The sequence below is a fragment of the Manis javanica genome, chromosome 1, assembly GCF_040802235.1.
Source record: "Manis javanica isolate MJ-LG chromosome 1, MJ_LKY, whole genome shotgun sequence".
Classification (NCBI taxonomy): domain Eukaryota; kingdom Metazoa; phylum Chordata; class Mammalia; order Pholidota; family Manidae; genus Manis; species Manis javanica.
The window spans coordinates 69,314,056-69,336,750 of NC_133156.1; the positions used below are offsets into that span (position 1 = coordinate 69,314,056).

General features: G+C 34.6%; 1 protein-coding gene across 8 annotated transcripts in view; it reads left to right on the forward strand.

Annotated features, from left to right (window-relative positions):
- Positions 1 to 22,695, forward strand: part of GIN1 (gypsy retrotransposon integrase 1) — a 65,908-nt gene that overhangs the window by 13,274 nt on the left and 29,939 nt on the right. For 2 of the 8 annotated variants that reach the window (XM_073233449.1, XM_073233451.1), the window contains exons 4-8: positions 1,202 to 1,507; positions 6,365 to 6,556; positions 6,653 to 6,829; positions 7,333 to 7,618; positions 22,206 to 22,309. In XM_073233449.1, coding sequence (XP_073089550.1) covers positions 1,202 to 1,507; positions 6,365 to 6,556; positions 6,653 to 6,829; positions 7,333 to 7,618; positions 22,206 to 22,309 — 1,065 coding nt within the window. The other 6 variants (XM_017651437.3, XM_017651436.3, XM_073233452.1 and 3 more) reach the window with 6 other exon arrangements.

The following is a 22,695-nucleotide window of genomic DNA, read 5'->3' on the forward strand; positions in this document are numbered from 1 at the left end:
TCCAGTGTGTGCTCCCATCTTTTTTGCCTATTCCATCCTGATGTAGAAAATGTCAGATATGGCAGAAAACCAAAACCAATTAAATGCAAAATCAAGTTGCAAAGATAATGAAATTAGTCTGAGTATTTTAACCCATTAGGACCTTCAACTGCTAATAGAAAATTCAGCTAGGAATTCTGGGATTCTCCTGGTACGTCAACTGATCCCTACTCTTTCTGGTATGCTCTATATGACAAATGAGAGAAATAGCTTGGTATGTTTTTGAGATCCCCTCAATAATTATAATAGTTCATCAAAAAGACTGTCACTTCAGACATAAAGAATTAAACCACCTAAGTATCATTTGTGAGTTACCAGTTTATGACTATACAGGGATTCCAAAGACCTTAATTTTTGTGTTTGCTTCTAAAACCTGCCACGCATTCCTGACAATGAAATCTTTATCATGTGAGAATTTGAGTGTGATTTTTGCAAATAATCAGGTTATTTGTAATGAAAACTAGTACGTGAGTCAGAAAGTAAAATTGTGATCAAAAGTAACTATAATGTAATGCTTTTTTAAAAAATTTTGTTCAGGAGTTGGTTTCAAAGTACTTTCCAAAGTGGAATTTCAGAAATATGTTGAGCAGTGGCACTATCCATAAGTTAGTCAATTGATCTCTTCTCATCTCACTCAAATGAAGGTCCATAACAGCATGGGCTTTGTTTTCCGTTTTTGTTAATTCTCTTTTCCCAGGACATTGAGGAATTTCTGGCATCTATATATATTGTTTGAATAAAATAATGTTTTAGTAGATATTGTTGGAATAGATGAATGAGTGAGCTTATTAAGCGGTATCTTTAAAATAAAAAAAAAACCCTTGCTTGTAAAAGTTATTGTATATCCAGTTACTTTTTAAAATGATAGAAAACTTGTTTTAGGATCTAGTCATTTAATGAATATTTATTAAATGTAAACCAGAATTACGTTCCATGTGAGTCAGGCCCCTTAGAAGGTCATTGAATAGTAGTAGCAAGTAATATTTGCTTATTATTCTGAATAGAAGGTTTTATTTTATTCTGAAAATAGTCCAAAAGTTTCTCCTTCAAAACACAAAGTACGTATTAACTATTTTAAAGTTCATATTTATAAGACTTCTTTTATTTTGCTGAATACATTAACATTTGTACATCTTTTCTTTATTGTATGCCTGTTTTATAGGTATATGCTTGTCAACATTGCCAAGTGGCAAAAAATACAATTATTCTGGCACCTAAACAGCACCTTCTCAAAGTAGAAAATCCATGGAATATAGTTACTGTTGATCTGATGGGCCCATTTAATGCAAGCAACAGAAGTAATGTATATGCTATAATTATGACAGATTTGTTCACAAAATGGGTTGTGATTTTGCCTCTGTGTGATGTTTCAGCAACAGAAATTTCTAAAGCTATTACCAATATATTTTTCCTATATGGACCTCCTCAGAAAATAATAATGGACCAAAGAGATGAGTTTATTCATCAGGTAAGACTAAATAAACTACTTAGGTTTAAGAGCGTATTTGACTTACCTTTCAGTGCTTAGCACACCTGTACATTATAGGGTGTTTTATAAGTTTAGGTAAATTGCTGCAGGTTAACATTGTATAATACAAAGGTAATTGTACTAGAAACTAAGAGACCAGAATTTAATACTTTTTGTGCCAATAAGTAATTGTAAACCTATCTTTAGGTTTCCTCAAACTAAAATAGGGAGGTTGAACCAAATAATCTTTGTTTATTTCTAGCTTAAAAATTCTGTGATTGACATGTGGAGGGAGAATTGACTAAATTGAAAAGTATATCATGTTCATGAATGAGAATATTAGGTATTGAAAGGTAACAGTTTTCCCAAAAGAGAATTATAGTTATAAATTTCTAATCATCATTAGAAAGGAAGAGTTTTTTCCCTTGCTCTGGACTTTTTACAGATTAAAGTTAACCTGAAAGAATAAGCAGATAAGAATATATATGAAAATTCTAAAAAAGGAATATAACCATTACACTCAGTGCAAATTTTTAAATGTTTATATTGAACTGTATAAGAAAAAAATCAGATAGACTGTCTTGGTTCACAGCACTTTTGATATCTCACACCAAAAGAAATATCTAAAGTTATATGTACTGAGTAGTCAGGTTTTGTGTCAGGGAGTCCCTAAGATCATCTCCAAGTTTTATAATTCATTAGGAGGACTGTGCCACAGATGGTCACAGTCATGGCTTAGATTTATTATAATGAAAGGACACAAGAAAATCAGCACAGTAAAAGGCTCATGGATGCAAGTCCAGGGGACACCAGCTACAAGGGTCTCAGATGTCTTCTCTCAGTGGACTTACACAGGACGTGTAATTTCCTCAGCAACAACACCATGTAAAGTGTTATCAACCAGAGTAACCTATTAGAGATTCAGTGCCTAGGACTTACACTGGCTCACACCATTTCCCTGCCTGGAATGTACCAACATTCTAGATTCTCAAAGGAAAGAAGGTGTTCAGCATAAACTACCTGTTTGTATAAACAGCTGAGGCCCAGTGAGCCATTCTTCTTAATTAAGGAATGATGGAAGTCCTCCTGAAATCCTAGTTTTGAGATACCAGCCAAGGCCAACCTTGAATCAAGCCTTTCATAGGATGGCTCACATTTGCAATGTTAACTCTTTTCTGCAGAGATACAAACAATGAGTATTTATGTCCTAACCACTTAGCCATATTAAAAAATAATACATATAAATTGAAAAAAAATATTTTGTTTTTAAAAAGCTACAATTACTTATTCATGGGATGTGTGTACCGACTGACCAGTGCTCAATCCTTGGAATCATACTGGACTCTGCCCTTCTCATTTCCTGCTGCACATTGACTTTTACATAGTAGTTGCTTTTTATCATGCCATTTGCTGGAAAACCAGTTCTGTAAAGATAGGATCATGGAAAGGAATGTAGCCTTACTTAATGTTGAAACCATAATTGCCTTAAACCAATACTATTTACCACAATGCTGTTTATATTAGTGAAGACAGGAAACAACCTAAACATCCAAAAACAGAAAGTGTCTTAGAACTATATGTCTAACCACGTGAATTATTTGTTAGCCATTAAAAATGTTTACAAAGAAAAGGAAATGACATGGATGATGTTTATAACATGTTAAATTTAAAGTGTGCATAAAGAATTTTATTACATATATACACATATTTACACGGATAACTAAAAATTCATATAAAATAAATTCATAAGGTTATAAAGGTTTTTAAAGAGTAATGAGATTATGTTTTTTCTCATAATTTTTCAGTTTATATATATTATTAGGTTGCTTTTATAATTTTTAGTGATTTAGATGTACATAATCATCTGTCACATTTATGAAAAAATTATTAATGCTTAGCAATATCTAATTCTCTTAGCCTTCCAAACACAGAAAGCTATCCTTTTAGACTCTTGCATATAGGCAAACCCAAGTAACTAGATCTGGCCAAAGAAATTGCGTGGATGTGTGTGTGCCACTTTCACCCTGAAGTACTGAAATACTCATGCTCAGTTCTTCAGTCTCTCAGTCCTACCCTTTCTCTGGGGAATTGACTGAATATTCTAGATATTACACTATAGAGTGGAGGAATTTCTCTTGTCTGGGATTGCTGAGGCACCCAGTAGAGACCAGTTGCCTTGGAGAGATGCCCTGACCTACAGCTAACTTTGCATGAGCAGTAAGTAAAGCTATTGCATAACTCCACCAAGACTTGTATCTGTTTTGTAACTGCAGAATAATTTTGCATACATTGACTGACACTACAGTTATCTGAAAAATGTGGTATGCAAGACAATCTAGTTTATAGTATGACAATATTAGAGCTTCTGTTTATACTTTTTTATCTAATAAATAAGAAAGAAATGCAGCTTTACTAATAATGTGCACAGGTTGGTAACAGAACCCTGAGTCAACCAGGCAGATGATTGTTGTGTCACAGCTGGTATGTGACAGTGTCCTGAGAGAAGAGAATTTCACAAGACAGAGGACTATAAAATGGTTCCCTCACTCATTCTTTTGCTTTTAGCAGTAACTGAATTTATGGATATTGTCTAGTTTTCACAGTACTCCTCATAGAATACCAGTTGCTTAAGTTTCTTGCAGTGAAACAAAATAATAGTAATAATGCAGTCACCTATCAACAATAAGGAAATGACAGTGCTGACACATCTGTTTAACTTCTGGCCTAGCTCTTTCTTAGACACATTAATGAGATGAAAACAAATACAAACTAGTCAGATCTGAAAGAAAAATGGCCATCATAATTATTAAGAAAACTGTTTGAAATACTGATTTGCTTCTACCTTTATTAATGAAAAGCTTCCCCCTAAGTGCATTTAGTGCTTCAAGATACTAAATAATTACAGTATGAAGCCATTATGAATTGTTAGCTGTTTTTGCTGTCTTGTTTAAAGTCATGTGACAATCTAAGACTTTGAAAATTTTACCAAAGGTAAAAATAATTGTTTACAAGCCTTTTTTGTGAGGTTTAATAATAACAAAAAATGAAAACACATATGACTGGGACAGTTTGGTTTTTTTTGCTGTGACTTGGTTTAAATATTTCACAAACATAATGGTGACAAAATGGGCTTTTGTGGTCAGTTTTTTTCAAACTGCAAAAGTGTTGAAATAAGATTTCCCATCACACACAATGTGGGAGGTTTATTGTACAGTTGAAGGAAAATACAGATGTTTCCATAAAATACACAAATTTTTCATAAAATCCAGAAGGAAAAAGAAAACATTTCAAAGGAAAATTAATTTTAAAAAAGTATCTCATGGAAAACCAAAATTGTAACCACTAATAGAATGGTTGGCTTGATGGAAACAAAACAAAGGCTATTGGGGTAAGGATATCAAGAAAGCATCTCACAAATAGATTCACTGGCTCATTCCTAGGCAACCTCTTGAAATAAAGAAGTTGAAGCCTTTGCCAAAGGTCAGTCATTTAAAACCACTGATTATGACCTAAGGCTGAGGCTGACCTAATGACACCTATTCTCTGGGATTTCTTTTTAATGGCTTTTGAATTAAAAGGAGGCAGCCTAAAAGAGTACATATACTGGCTAGGGATTATAATCAGCTACAGCTAACAGAGAATTCTCTCGTACCCCCAATATATAAATTCCAGTAGGAGTTTACTTTACCCTTAGGCAAAAAGAAGACCAGTCTGTCCAATGTTGGAAGGGTAACTTTGAATGTTTCTGGGAACCCATGCTTCTAGCTTTCTGTTCCATCGTCTTTGAGATGTGATTCTCCGTCTTGTACTATGGCTGTCAGAGTCCCTGCCACAAGTCTACATTTCAGTCACAAAAAGGGAGGGCGGTGGGCAAAAAGCTAGTACCAGATGAGTTTGCCCAACAATTTTTAAAAGCCCAGCAAGACTATTCTCTTTTTTGGTCAAAACTGTATCCCTACCTGCAAGAGAACTTGGGAAATGTGATTTTGTTTTTGTGGGTTTTTTTCCCTCATTTAGTAGCTTCACCTTTTAAGATTCTGATATTACTTGTCTTCTTATTATTAAACAAGACTATAATCATCTTTTTAAAAATGTTTTGCCAGCCAAATGTTTACCCAGCTAAAAAAAATAAGAATAAATAAATAAGTAATAATAATAAAGTCTGAGGCAAAAGGCAGAGAAAAATAAGTCATTTTACATTTTGCAGGTTACTGTTTCAAGTTTTCTGAACTCATTTTGACTTTTAGGCCCTGTAGATAACAAATACAACAATAACAATAACAACATTTAGAGTCACAAAGTGCTTACCACTCATCAATAGCTGTTCTAAATGCATTTACTCACTTAATTCTTAAAAAAGTCCTGGATAGGATTTCCTCATAATGGATAAGAAAACTGCATACACAAAAGTTCGGTGATTTGGCCAAGGTCACACAGCTGTTAACTGGATTATGTGGCCTAGTGTTTGTTTGAGAAACTGTCTGTTGAGTTAATTAAAGTGTTATTTGAATTCAGAGTTAGTGTTAAATTCTGCTTTTCTGTTTCCTTGCTGTACATGTGTGCCTGACTAGACACGTAACCTCCCAAAGCTTCAGCTTATCTTTAAAATGCAGTTAACAGTACCTCATAAGATTTTGTAAGTCTAATGACAGTATTGTAAAGCATCTAGTGTGTTAACAAGCACAAAATAAGGACTTAATAGATGGTAATTCTATTTTAAACAAAATATGTATGTTTAATGTAGAATGGTTATGGTTTAATTAAAAAGGCAAGACTCAAATTCTTTTGAAACCTATCAACAAAAAAATAAAATACAAATTTTAAAGTCAGCTTTGTTTTGTTTCATCTAATTTTCAGATCAATGTCGAACTTTGTGAATTGTTTGGCACAAAGCAAATTGTAATTTCCCATGCCTCCCAAACTGTTAATTCAACTGAAAGTACACCTAATACAATCAAAACATTTCTTTCCAAACACTGTGCCGACCACCCAAACAACTGGGACGAACACCTATCAGTCGTTTCATTTGCCTTCAATGTAACTCACTTGGTATGTGCCTCTTTATAATTCTGTACTTTTAAGTTATGACTGTTTCTTGGCTACAGAGTGGCTTATTCAAGTTGTTGTTTATTTTCCTTAAAATAGGAGCCTACTAAAAATACACCATATTTTCAAATGTTTAATCGAAATCCTCATATGCCTGAGACTTCAGATGTTCTTCATGAAGTGGATGATGATAATACAAGTATGTTTGCCAGAATTCTAGGTGCAATTAAAGAAGCTGATAAAATAATGGAGAATAAGACAATTTCAGCAGACCAGGTGATTCTATTTAATAGAAAACTCTGTAATCAAAAACCTATAAAGTGATTTTTTTTTAAAGTCAGCATATACACACATGCAGATGCACACACTCATACATGTGATATAGTCTTAATACAATTTTTAGATAAAATTCTGCTTATATTAAACAGCATGCTTATTGACTATGAAATTCTGAGAGACAATAATAGAAAAACCATGTATTTTACAAATAAGTAGAGCTGAATTCAAATCCCTGGTTTTGTTGCTTTCTAGTTGTTTGACTTGGCACATTACTTAACCTTAATCAGTTTACCTTCTTTGTAAAGTTGGGATAATAATACTGACTTTGACATACTGTCTTAAGAATTAAATGGGACTCATGCCTACCTTTTACTAGCATCTCAATAAATAATCCTTCTGCTAGATTATTATCTATATTTACCTTCAAGAAACTACAGCTTTTTCATCCCTGTGTTCTCTCTTTCCCTCTTTCTCTCTCTCTCTTTTTTTTGGACTTCTAGGTGGAGAACAACAATATTGATGAACTAAATAAAACCAAAATCATTGTTAAAAAGAAACCAAAGCAATTAAATCCATTTCATCTAAAAGTGGGTCATGAAGTTTTAAGACAAAGGAAAAACTGGTGGAAGGATGGTCGTTTCCAGTCTGAATGGGTTGGTCCATGTGTCATAGACTATATTACAGAAAGTGGATGTGCTGTTTTAAGAGACAACACTGGGACTAGACTTAAAAGACCAATCAAAATGTCCCACCTTAAGCCCTATGTAAGAGAACCCAGTGAACAAGGTAAATATATGGCACTTCTTTACATTTTTACTTTCTTTGAGGAAAGAAGTACAAGTATTAAACCCTCCCCCCAAATCCCCACCACCTGCCCTTGGTTAGTTTTTCTTTTCCCTTCTCATTTCTATAAAATTTGGTATATTTTTAGATCCCAGGTAGTCTGTTTTATTAGACTGTCTCTTCTAGAATTGTCAGGCTTGTAAGACATTTTATTTTGATTTCTAGTATACTTTTCACTCACTTTCCACAGTTCATGTGGTAGATGCTAAACCTAATTCACAGAGGGAAGAATTGTGTCTTCTCTGTTTTCACTTTCACAAAATTTTATTGTATTGTCACTTTGTGTCTCATTTTAGCCTAAAAAAATAGCAGCTAAGATAAATAATGCCCCAAACAAACATACTGTCCAGAACTCTGTTGTGAGATAAATGTATTAGGTAACTTAAAAAGTGATTAATTTTTAACGTTGCATCATTGTCAGGTGGTGGCAGGTGTGGGGAGCATGCAGAGGGAGGCTTGCTCAGAATGCCAGGAGGTGCTGGAAGAAGGGCTAGCACCCAAAGTTATACTTGCCCCCAGATATGGTTCTGCACAGTCAGGTTATCTTGATCTCTGTAACCTTTTCTTTCATAGACTAGAACTAAGTGACATTTTGCCATGGCTTTCCTATTAAATCCCCCTTCGATGAAATTTTAATTTTATCCTATTGTATCTGCTTCCTAGAGTTCCACAGGGGTGGATAACAGAGAGAGTGAATTGGTACCTTAAATAATTTTGCTTTTTCTCTAAGGAAAGATAAAGCATCACTATTATTTGAATATGAGTAATAATTATTGGAAGATACAATTTAATGTATTCAAACAGTATACACAGCTAAATTATATAACAAGCTTAAGTAAATCGCTACTACAATAACAACAGATAAACTGCACTTACCCCTATTTTACCATATGAAGCCCTTGGGGACCACTGAGTATTGACTCAATTCCACTTCTGCTCTGAGTCACAACTCTCATGGTAAAAGCTCTTTTAGCCGTTCCTGCCACTTGTGATATACCCAGTTGCTCTACCAGTAAACTTACCTTGCACTCTTCTAATTCTGAAAGCTCATAATACTTTCATTCTCTTTGTTGGAATAAAAGTGCTTTCATTCCTTGTGCTTCTTCTCAGTTCTGAGGTACCCTTTATGATTTTTTCCCTTTTGTAAGTTACGTGACAAAAAAATTATACAGGTACACGTTGTTCTTTCTTGTTTAGCACGATTTTCCCCTTAATCTTTCTGGATATTTTCCTTTCTAATGTATTTACCTTCCTTATTTAAAACAAAATTTAGATTTAAAATGCTGCTGTATCAAGATCTGTTTCAGTATATTACAATCTGCCCCTGCAAAAGACTTTCATAGAAAGATGGCCAAACATATTGCTACTACTGAATATTTCAGAATCCAGTTGAGTAGAACTGTTTCTAAACAGACAGAATAATGTTTTCCTCATGCTTGAATTCTCTGCAGATATTCCTTCCACTAATGTAAAGGATATTGCAATATTAGTACTGGCGTACATATAAGGAACCTGAGATTGATGGGTAAAATAAGGTTTTTTTGTTAACCAAATGAAGTACTAATCTGGCCATCCTGGAATTAGTTATTGATTACTACTTGTTCCTTTTTTTGTGTTTCCCTTATTTTCAGAAATTCAAACTGAATATGATCTCTGCCATCTTTTTCTTCAGTATTTAAACATATTTTCCTGAAAATCTTCACCTCAAAGGCTGATTTTAAAGAGTCCTCAGACTGAATTTAATGTAAACAAAATGCCTTTGGATGTCTTGAATCCTAGTCTTTTATTTGACATAAATTTAGACAAGAGGTAGCCAAAGAACTAAGAGTTTGCCTGCCTGCACTTGTCATTGCTACTCCTACCAGCCGTGAGATATCATAGCTGCACTCATTGCCCCAAGCAGAGAGGCTTCTGTTGCCAACTTCTTATCCATTCTTATCTAGAACATACTGTACAAGGAGCACATTCAGTACTGCATCTGCAATATTTCTCAGTGCTATTTAAAGCAGGCCTGTTTATCATTTTTTTCTAGTTTAATGCCAGGCATCTTTTTAAGACTGATTATTTTAACAAGAAATTTCATGATATACCATAGGGTGTCTTTGTAATCATAATACTCTCCTTTGAAAGGAAAAATGTTATTGGCCATTACTCTATCCAATGTAGATTTTGAGTACTTTTATTTGTGTTTTTGTTTTGTTCTGTGGGAGGTTATGAGAGATTTGTGTCTATCTAAAACCTTTCCCCAAAGGTGTTAGTTTGATTGCCCTTCACAGTTGTGATATGGTTTTCATTATTTTATATTTCTTATTGCTGCCATAATAGATCACCATAAATTTTGTGGCTTAAAACAACACATACCTTACAGTTCTGTACCTTAGAAGTCCAACATAGGTCTCACTGGGCTAAAATCAAGGCACTGGCAGGGCCCTTTTTCTTTCTGGACCCTTGAAGTATTCTGTTTCCTTGCCTTCTCCCCCTTTTAGAGGCTATCTGCGTTGCTTGGCTGTGGTCCACCTTCTCGATCTTCAAAGCTGGCGATGGTGGGTAGAGTCCTTCTCTCATCATACCACTCCAACTTCCTCTTCTTTCTCTTCCTTTCACATTCAAGGACCCTTATCCTTGGGCCCACCCGATAATCCAGGTTAATCTCCCAAAATGTTTTAAGGTGAACTGGTCAGTAATTTAAATTTCATCACTATCCTATTCTCCTTTGCCACATAAGGTAACATATCGTCAGAGGTTCCAGGGATTAGCGCATGGACATCTTTAGGGGCCCATTATTCTGTCTGCTACAGTTAGTGGTTTCCATTCATGAGATGAAACAAAGCTTAGTTCCTACAGTACCAAGCCCATGATGTGTATTATTAATACATAGTTTATGCAAAAAGCTTCCCTTTGGTCTCTTAGTGTATAGTCTCTAACCTAAGAGTCATTTATTCTCTGTTGTTAATATTGGTTATCTATTATAATGACAATTATGTACTATCAAATTATAGTTAGTTTTTTTTTTATTATGAACAAGGATATACTAGTATGGCAACACATTCTAAAAGTTTTAGTTAGGATTATCAGGCTATATATAGGATTAGTCCAGTCACCTTTCTTCAGAATAAGAAAATTAAATATTCTGAAACATGTGCTCTCTATCTGAAGAAATAAATTAATCCAAATTGCTCAGACTTGTCTGAGACTTTGATTTTAACTAATTTTTCTCCTTAGGGAAATTTAAAAATTTATTTCTCAAACCTCATTTTTACCCCTTAAAACTGCATAAGGAAAAGTATATCAAAACTGCTGATAACACCTTTCTGAAATGTCTTGAAAGTACCTCCATCTCTAAGAAACTAAGACTTTTTTATTCTGTCTGGTCAAAACTGAAATAATGCTTTTATTGAACAGATGCCATAATCCTAACTAAATCAACAAAATACGAAAAGAAAAATCCGTAAGTCTGTCATGTAACATGACTGAGTAGAAAAGTCCTTTAATGTGGTGTATTTGTTTACTTTTTTCTCTTCCTTGGGGGAAAAAAAAAACCTATCGTATTCTTTTCTATATCCCTAACTCAGGATTATTCTAGATCAGTACTGTCCAATAGATATATAATGCAAAAATTATGTGATATGTAATTTTTAATTTTCTAGTAGCCACATTAAAGTACAAAGTTGAGAATAATTTTAATAATGTTTTATATAACCAAGTGTATCTAAAATATTATTTCAACATGTACATAGAGCTCCAAAAGCCTCTTTTCTGGTAATTTTTGATAATCTTTTTGAAGTTGAAGAGCAGTTCTATAGGCCCAATAGATTTAGACCATCGTAGGAGTTGAAATATATTTGACCTTTCTGAATGAATGAGAATATTGTTTTTTCCTTACAAAACAACGCTTGAAATCTCCAGAAGTTTTACATTGCATATAAAGTTATTTGTGTGTCATTTGCTGAGTATAATCCTTGTTCTTTGTAGTTTGATTACAGTAAGGCACTTTAAAGTATATCACTTATTTAAAAGAAAGTATTTGTGTGTGTATGTGTATATATGTCAGTTACATATAGAAGTTCTCCTCTTACAAACAGATGAGGTTGGTGAAGTCCATTTGTTTCTGAGTCCAGTGTAGTTAGGAGGTGCTTAAGCTCAAGATCTGTAATGCGTTTCCAGGAAATCAAAGTGGTAACTTGTAAGAGCTTTATCTGTGCATATTTTTCCTGCTGATATATGTTTACTGGACATGTTTTTCTAAAATAGATCAGGTTCATCATATGGAAAAAGATTTTGAGACAGAAAACTTCCTCCATCAAAGACTTCTGCAAGGATCTTTGGAAAAACCTTAAATGCTATGGTATCTGCTGTCACTGATACTTCGCTGCATTACAGGCCTTGAACCTATGGAATTCTCTATGACTTATTAGAAAAACTCCATCAGCAACACTTTTACCATACCTAACGTTTTTAAGTTCTCTTATAAAACTACGCCTAGGCTTTTTGAGTATTTTACAGGCTAATGGGAGTGAACTTTGATGATGAACCTCTAGCAGCACACTGTAGAAGTGTTTCAGTGACAGTGATCGTTCTCTCTTCTTCCTTTACTGCTATTGGGCATAGGACCTCTCATGGTTGCATGATTTATTTTTCATCTTTCAGAATTTTTCCTCTTGTTCAACAGTTCATCCCATACGAGCATACAAAAACCATTTTCTTAGCACCTTCAATTATCCATACTTTTATTTCCACCGTAAATATGTGTATCTTCTTACTAGCATTTTTAATCTAATTACTGCTTTTCCATTAATAAGAATTGGTGGGGTTAAACCTGGAGAACCTCTCAAAATCAAAATACAAGTATACTTTGCCTAATGAAGAACAAAATGGACAAAATGAATTGTCTATGCAAGCCCAAGTCAACTTATGCCATCAAAGCTAGAGAGCATAGCTCTTAAGGTATAAGCTCTTAAATGTATAAACTTCTGGGGTTAGAATAGGCTCAGTGACCTTTTCAAATAATAGTATGGGTAGAATGGGGTCATGTTCCAGGATATATTAGCAAATTTATCTGCTCCGAGAAACTTTAATTGATCTCTGCTCTAAATGGGCAATTAATCTCCCTTTTGCTGTTTTTTTGAACTTAAAATTTGAGGATTAAGATATTAAGATCTCTAAGAGAATCTGTTAATGTTTTGGGAGAAAAATCTAGAAAGAGATGGCAAGGGTCTGGGAAGTTAATCAACTGTTGGAAGAAGAGTTCCTTGTTGATGACTTAAAATATCTGTAGAGAGTCCTTTTATATTCATTAACCTTTATTTGTAATGATGCTACTACTTTGCCATTGGTTTAACATTCTTTTTAAGCATTATTTTTCCCTGATAGTGATGATATATTTGCTCAAAATAGAATAAAATGCTGACAAAGAAAATTCTGGTCAATATTTCAGTATGGAAATAGCTACACATTAAAGTTCATGAACATTTTGGTATTAAATCAGACAAATAAGCTAAGCTTTTACAATTACTTCATTGTTGCCTGCCTACTTACACATTCTATCACATAAGCCTTATTCTAGTAACTGTACCTTCATCTTAGTTTATAACTTCATATTATAACAGTTTGATATTATTCTAATATGGATTCTATAAAGATTGGAGATTTATCTAAAGTTGTAAATGTAAGGATTTAACAATTGTATTTGTTAAAACATCTCTTAAGACCACATTAATTGACTAAGAAATGCTTTGTTAAGGAATGTAAAGGGTACCATTAACATAAAAAATACAGCTTTATAACTTTGTTTTTCATCTACACTGTAATCCTCTGTCTCCTCTACCCACTTGCCCACACCTAGCAAAGACAGGTCACGTTAACAGGGCTGTCTTTTTTTTTTTAGAAAAGCTTGGCTCTTTTAAAATCCTTGGTCTTTCTGGAATTCTATATATATGACCTGTCAAATTAATATATAATTTTATTCATTTTTTGATATGTGTTTATTTAGTAGATAGAAACCACGAAGAGTTAATCTTGATAGTTAATTTTTATTACTTGGAATTTTGTTCCTTGTTTAACACTGTTCAATTTTAAAATGATGCTTAATTAGAATTCTAAAAGACAAATTTACGATGTTTCTTCTTTCAGACAGTCTTTATCTCTTACAAGGTTCAGTGGTGGCAGATCATGACTACATTGGATGGCCTGAAATTCCCGTTGGAGCATACCAAGCAGATACTCTGGTAGAAGATGCGAATATTGGCATAGTTGATAATGACTTACTAACATCAAGCAAGGATCGTGAACTATTAGAATATAGAAATACCAAAATATCTCCATTGATAGAAGATCACAGTGCTCTTGAAAAGCAGACTTTCAGTCTGTTGGACTCTTCCAACCAAGTCCTTGAGTACTTAAGTTAGTAAATACCAAAATTCATTTAAAGTGCTTGCTTAGAATGTGTAACTCCTTGAATCTTGATATCTTTTCCATCCTTAAAGGTTGTGTAGAAGAATGTCTTGACATGACACTCTTCATAACTAATCATGAAGATTTATAACTATTTATTTAACTAAAGTTGTGCCATGTTTGAATGTAATACATCTATGTGTGTGTATATACATATACATACATATATATATACATATATCATATATATGCACATATACATATATATATGTGTATATATATATACACACACACACACACACATACACACACACACATATATATATATATATAAAGGCAAAGGAAGCATATAATATATATAGAAGTCACATTTCCATGGAAAAAGAGAACAGGTAAAGCATGTTTACTTCTTAGGAACTAAACTAAATTCCAGCTCAAAACTCTGTCATGTTTTTGGTATTGATACCATGTTTTCAGTTTTTAATTTTTGGTATATTCCATCCCCCACCCCTTTAAAAATAAGTTTGAACTACCTAGGATGAGATTAATAAATATTTGTTCAACCATAACAATCAATTAAGTGAAACTTCTTTCTGTGTCATTGGAACTTGTAAAAGCAGTATTCTAGGAAAAAATTTAGAGTTTTAATGGCCTCTTACAGGACATTGGTAATTTCACCTTTAGGGTCTGAAACTATATTTTGGTTTGAAAGTATCTGTGTAGTTCTCTAAGGTTTTTTGCAATCTTCAGTAATAATGATAACCAATATGAAAGATTTTAAACTATAATTTCCATGATACTTATAACTTCATTCAAATATTTGTTATAAAGCACTTTGAAGAATACTGTGAGAAAAATAAAAGATGAGTTAGATGTGTACCTTATCCTCATAAGGGATTTACAGTCTGTAGACCATATAAGCCATATACAACACAAGTTACAAGCTACATGCCGAATTCCATAAGAGAAGTAAAAAGAATATACTTAGGGAGGCAAAAAGAAGAGAGGTAATTTTGGGTAAGAAACTTAGGTTTATGCTTATAAAAGAAGGTCATTTTTTTATCTTGACCTTGAAGAATGTCTAGGATTTGGTGAGAAGGTACAAAAGAATAAGAGGAAAAGAACACAGAGACAGAAGAGTATTGTCATGATTCACAGAAAGGCAGGGCTTTTGTCTGTAATGCATCAGGTGTAAAGTGAAGGAGTAAGGTATGAGGAGATAAAGCAGAAAACGGAGGTAGGAAATCTCATGGAATGCTTTGAATGCTGTTAACCCCAGTACCTCAGAATATGACCTTTTTTGGTAATAGCGTTATTGTAGATATTAACATTGTTTAAGATGAGGTCATATTGGAGTAGAGTGGGGCCCTGATTCAGTATTACTGATACCTTTATACAAGGAGGAAATTTAGCACAGACTCAGAGAGGGTGCCATGTGAAAATGAAGACAGAGATCGGGATGTTCCTTCAACAAGGGATGCCCGAGATTACCAACAGACCACCATAGAACAGTCTTCCTCACAGCCCTGCCAACAACTTCACCTCAGATTTGTAGTCTTCAGAATTGTGAGACAAAAAGAACCTTCTTTTAAAGCCACCTAGTTTGTGGCACTTGGTATGGCAACCTCAGCAATGTAATACAAATATCTACTAAATTATTTTTCATTTTCTGGGAGACTTTGAAGGTCTTTGTGTAGGGAAGTGTCATGTTCAAAACTATATTTTAGGGATTTTAATCTGGCAGCTGGTAAAGAATTAGAGGAGGAGAGAAGGAAAGTATGAGGATTAGTTGATACAATTTTGCAATTACGGTGAGTAATGAGAACCTCATCTCTGCTGGCAGCATTGGTAGCATATCTTAAGATCTACATAATAGGTCACAGATTTTATACACCAGTCAAACAGTGGGTGATACATGATACTGAAAGTGGAGACCTGAGGTACTACAGTTACTCATTTAAGAAGATTAATTTATGTTTAATATAGGTGAAAGGATATGGAGGAAAATCGATCTAGGATCTCATACCGATAGACCATGTAAATTTCAGGTAAAATGCCAGAAAGAAACCTTAAAGAAAAGAGGTATCAACCAATGATACCTGTCCAGCTCCCATCAGCAGAACAAAGTTCATGAGGGAGCCACTGGGTAGTCTCTTTGGTGTCAAGTCATCTTTGCTTAGCTCAGATAAAGTAATTCTCCTTCAATGATCATCTGACTCAAAATCAGCCTCTCTTCCCATTGTAAAAGGGTAATTAGAAATTACAATTACTAAACATCTTTTAAAAAATTCTGCCTCCCTTAAATAATTTCTGATCAAACAGACCTTTAGCCTGTATGCATAGGTCATGTTGGGTACACTATTCTGTGTCTGGAAACCACCCTCAAATCTTAGTGGCCTAACACAACAAAGCTTTATTTCTCTGCCACCCTCTTTTTTCATTAAGGGTATGGCTTTCTTTTCACCTTCACTCCAAGACACAGTCTGATGTATCTCACCTCTGGAATACACCCGTCACCACACAAGGGGATATAAAATGGCGAACAGAGCACTACCTCTGAAAAGTCTCGCTGTGAAGTTGTGCACATCCCTTCTATGCACAAACCTAGTCCTACACTACTCATGGGTATGGGTTTATTTTGTGGTGATGACAATGTTCCAAAGTTAGTGGTGATGGTTACACAATTCTGAACATACTAACATCCACTGAAACGTACATTTCAAAAGGGAGAGTTTTGTGGTATGAGCATTACATCTCGATGCAATCGTTATAAAGAAATTCTAAGCCAAGGTTTAAAAAAGAAAACAGCCCCATAGCCACCCCTAATACCAAAGGATAGGTAAGTACAGTCCTACTATACTCCTGGAAGGAAGAAAATTAGAATATTGGTGGTTGGCTATAGTAGCTGCCATGCTCATCTTTGCAAATTCTATTGTAGGACATTTATAGTGAAAGTTGTTTTTACTTCCTAATAAATAAATACAATCTGTTCCAGTAAACAGCTTTTATTACTGAAATCTCAGGTTTCTAATGTAGAGTTTTCAAATACAGATTATAAGTAAACAAATACACACAGAAGATATCCACAAATTATATGCACACACATAGTCCTGTCTCTAATGTTTGCAGAGCCCTGTCAAGGGTGAAAATGGAGGTCCACATACCAGACACCTAAATATTTAGAAGCTATGAATCAAGCTAACAAGACTGTTCCTGCCCCAAACCTGCCTCTTAAGGCCCTAGGATTCTTGGACTCACCGCACTGAGTGGCAGAGCTGGGAGAGCTGGTCTCAGAGCGCCGTCCCGACCTGTCCCCAAAGACAACCCCCCCGGCTCCTGCAGAGGCACCCCTGGCCAGCCCAGGTATCTGGAATATGCTCTCCAGCTGTCTGTCCATCCTTCTGGGGACAGAGCAAGGAGGGGCATACACGAGCTGGGACAGAGCTTAGCTTAGTCCTCAAGCAAGGGGTCCAGAGTGGGGTCCTCTTGCCTGATTTAGAGGAGGTTTTCTATAAGTATATAGTAAAATTTCAACCCAAAAAATTCTAGGAATGTCTTTAGGAGGTTTCACATGCCACCTTGTGGTATTTTTATGAACACAAAAGCATGATATAGAAGGAAATGGAACTGCTGAGCTATGAAAAGGGGAAAATATATTTTGAATGAAGATAATTTCCTGATTAGAAAAGTTATTTTTAAATATTATGATCAACATTTCTAGTGTAAAATTTCTTATATTACCATCTAAACTTACTATGTGCTTAGCTCTGGGATTCACTCATACACTCAAAAAAGGTGTGTAGTAAATACCTACTGTGTTCCAGGTACAATTCTAGCACTGAGGTTAGTGAGAAACAAAACTCCCTGCCGTCTAGAGCTTACATTCCCAGAGGGTAGTGAAACAGTGACCAGTAGTTCTAAATGAGTACGTTTCTTTACTTACATTCAATCTTAAAATACCACTGATGGCCTTTGTACTAACAGATGTCATTTTGGGATCCCTATCTTAAGCCTTGAAAACAGCATAAATGTTCTGTTCTGCTTATTTTATGACAGTGTAGAAAGTTGTAATGTTTTATTCAGAGGTCTAAAAAGGACTAGGGTCACTTCCAGTTGGTGTTTCTGTTTCTGACCATTATAATTAAAAACCAAAATAAGAACTTAAAGCAAACTTTTTTTAACTTCTGTTTTCTACAAATGCATTTATTATTGAGAGGGAAACGATAGCTTTGTGCAATGTTACAATTGATGTTAAGCAGGCAAAGATCAACTCAGTGCCATAAAATTAAGAAGTATCTAAATATGGTAGCTTGCTCTGAGCTTGAGGCCCAGGCCAAACGGTTCTTCTGCTTCCTCTAACCCCTCAACGTCCTCTAAACTCCCTTTCTTAACTTCCTTAGCCCCCATTAAAGCTACCCCTTTGTGTACCCACCCACAACTTGTATAGAAGTTGAGGAGCACTGGGTCCAGGGGACTTCCCTGACTGACCACCTCATTGTCTAGACCTTGAAGGTCCTTGTGAGAGAGCCAGTTCCTTGGCCAGGTGGGATCTGGAGGACACCAGGTAGCTGGTGGCAACATGACTCTTCTCCCCTACATCCCAATAAAGCCTCTCTCAGTTCTGGGGGAAAAGGTCCCAGGAATTGAGGTAGAGAGAATGGAGGAGAAAGGAAAGGAAAGAAAATCTCATTCCACTCCTGTACCGTTTTCTTACAGTGGTGGAGAGAAAAATAAATGGAATGGCTGTCTTCCTCCAATACCATGTTTTCTTACAGCATTGTAAGGTCTGGTTTTCTGGGCAGTTTTTTCATTCTGGGTTTTTGTTCTTTCAATTTAGAATTCCATCTCTCTCTCTCTCTCTCTCTATATATATATATGTATATATATGTTCATACATATATATATATATACGCATATATTGAGCTTTCATTTTATGCAGTAAATGAACAGTTATAAAATAATCATGGTGGTGGTTTATGTGACTTGGTCATAGCAGTGGCAAATCTGCCGAGGCTTTGAGAATAGGACTTAGAGTCTCAGCCTCTGTTAAGTCATACAGATCACAAACTATGTTTAATAATCACTAATTTCACTTGAGATAGTTAATCTGTTATGGGTTAAAGGGGGAATGGCTTCATTTTACGTTATGTGAAAAGACATAAGCTCCAGAATATATTAAAAAACTCCTAAAACTCATCACACAAAAAGGCAACGAACCAATTTAAAACTGTACAAAGGACTTGATTATATATTTCTCCAAAGAAGAAATACAAATGGCCAAGAAGCACAGGAAAAGATGCTCAACATCATTAGTCATTAGGGAAATGCAAATCAAAACCACAGTGAGGTATCTTCTTTGCACCTACTAGAATGGCTGTAATAATTTGAAAAAAAAAAGGAAGATAACAGGTGTTGATAAGAACATGGACAAATTTGAACCCTTGGACATTTCTGGTAGGAATATAAAATAGCATGGCCATTATGGGAAACAGTTGGGCTGTTCCTCAAAAAGCTAGACAGAATTACCATATGACCCATCAATTCCACTGCTAGGTATATAACCAAAGGAACTGAAAGCTGGGACTGGGACAAACCTTGTAAACCAGTGTTTATTGCAGCATTATTCATAATAGCCAAAAGGTGGAAACACTCAAGTATCCATCAACAGATGAATAGATAAACAAAATGGGATATATACATAAAATGGAATATTAGCCATCAGAGGAATGAAGTTCTGAGTAATGCTACAACATGATTGACCCTTTAAGGTAATATACTAAGGGAAATAAGTCAGGTACAGTGGTCAAATACTATGTCATTCCACTTATATGAAATATCTAGAAAAGGTAAATTCATAAAGATAGAAAATAGATTAGTGGTTACCAGGGGCTAGGAGAGAAGGAATGGGGAGTTAATGCTTAATGGTTAAAAAGTTTTTCTTTGAGGTAATGAAAACATTTTGGAAATAGTGGTGATGGTTGGATGACATAGTGAATGTAATTGATATCATTGAATTATATACTTGAAATGATTAAAATGGTGACTTTTATATATATATATATATTTTATTACAATTAAAAAAATTAATAATACACCAAAAACTATTGGGTTATTCACTTTAAAGGAGTGAATTGTATGGTATGTGAATTATATCTCAATAAGGCTGTTTTTAAAAATTTGTGGGATACAAGTCAACTGTGCTTAGAGGAAAATTTATGATTTATGTCCTTATTTTGGAAAAAATAAAGGTTTTAAAGTAATGAGCTAAGCATTTAATTTAATGTGATAAAAAAGAATAAGTGAATAAGCCTAAAATAAATACAAGGTTTGAAATCATGAAGATAAAAGAAATTAATGGATAGAAAATAAATATATGATGCAAAGATGAACTAAGTTGCTTTCTTGAAAGCACTAATAAGTTGGGACAATGTAGCAAGTCTAATTAGAAAAACCTAGAGAGTTTATAAATAAACAATATTGTGATGTAAAAGGGTCAGAACCACACATGATGCACATATTTAAAAGAGGATGTTACCAGTTTATTCCAATAACTTTGCAATCTTAATGAAATGGGTAAATTCTAGAAAACTTTAACCTGCCAAAGTTGTTCAAAAAGAATAAGCCAGACGACTTTACCAACTTTACCAAACATTTATAACAAGGTTTAAGGAATACATAATTTTAATATTGCACATATTATTCATAGTGTAGAAACAGAAGGAATGCTCCTTAAATCCTGGCATGAGGGTGGCATAATCTTGATATCAAAATCTGAGAAGATTGAATGAAGAAGGAAAATAGCAGGCCATTAGCTCATGAACACAAATATGAAGAGGAAAAAAAAATTAGCAAACTGAATCCGTGACTTGTGACAATATACATTATGACCAAATTGAGTGGATCCTCAAAATGCATGGTTGGTTTAAAGTTAGAAAAGCAATTCATAGAATTAACAACTGCATTTCTAAGAGACATGGCTAAAAGGAGATGAAAAACACAAAATGGTTTTAATTGAAGATCATTTAAGAAACGTTGAAGAAGGATTAATGGAACTCATGAGGGGCAGTGGGAAACTGGTGACCAGCAGTAGCCTGAAGTGGCAAGGAGAGGACATGCCTAGTGAGAGATGGAGTAATGGAAGAGGATTTAACCACAGTATTTGTAAACCATAGAGGAATGCAACTTCTGCCAGAGCCATAGCAAGTTAGAACTGTGACAAGCACTGTCAAAACTGTGACCAATGGGGAGTACCACCCTCTCGTCTCCTGCTAGTGCCTCCGACTTGTTAGCTATCATGGGAAGCCAGGGGCAAGGGAGCTTGGAGATTAAGCAGTAAAGATCAGCCTCCTAGAGAACAGAGGAGAAAAGGGCAGAGAAGGAATTTGGGGCATGCACTTTGAGAATAGCCAGCTAAACCGTATGGCCAGATGTAAGAAGAAAAGTTATATTATTATCTATTTGGCAAACATTTTCTGCAAAGGGCTAACTGAATAGTAAATATTTTCAGCTTTGCAGCCCATAGAGTCTCTGTTGGAACTACACAATTCTGCCTACAATTGTAGTGTGAAAGCAGCCATATATGTGAAACAAATGAGTTGTGGCTATTTTCCAATAAAATTTTATTTACAAAAAAAAAATTGAGGGCTGGATTTGGTTTGTGGGGATAGTAGTTCATAGATCCTTGATCTAGTAGATGCAGAAGTATCTGCTGAATATTAATATTCATTTGAAATAAAATCTTAGCAAACTCAGAAGGACATTTCCTTATCCTGATAAAGTTTATGTTATTAAGAAAAAACCCTATAGTAAGCATTTGTTCTTAATGAAGAAAACATTTTAAAGTATTCTCTTTAAGATCATGAACAAGACAAGTATCACTGTTATTGGAGGTTCTAGCCAGCATATTAAGGCAAGAAAAAAGTAAGAAAAGTCATAAGATTGGAAAGAAAGCTGATCCTATTTGCAATAGAAATAATCATCCACATAAAGAACTAAATGAAGAATAAAAAGAACCTAATAAAAAATGGGCAAAGGTGTTGAATAGGTCTCTTCATAGAAGAGAAAAGTGGCCCCTGCAAATATCTTTTGTTGGCCCTTATACACCAACTTTTCATTCTTCTTCACCCTGTGCTCTGCCCAGGATCCTGGCCTAAGCAGAGGCCCCCATTCCCTGACTTCCAGCTGGATTTGGCCAATGCGCATTCCTGGAAGAAGATCAGCAGGAGGGAGGAGAATGAAATTGAGGTATTTGTTCTCAAATGCAATTTAAAACCATTATTAAAAATTATCATATTGGGAATAATTAAAAATATTAGCCATGTCCTTTTACATTTAGGGGTGGAAACAACTCTATTGCTGACAGTCTGGGTTCTACACCCTGTTCACATCTTTGTACCTTTGATCATCCTGACTTGTCATTTTTTTTCCTTATGTAATCCTGATGCAAACAATAAACATGTTAACAGATGCTCAATCTCACTGATAGCCAGAAAAAATGCAATTTAAAACCATTATTAAAAATTATCATATTGGGAATAATTAAAAATATTAGCCAGGATGTAGAACAGACTACACCGTTATACATTATTGGTGAGTGTATAAATTGATACAGCTATTTTGGAAAAACAATA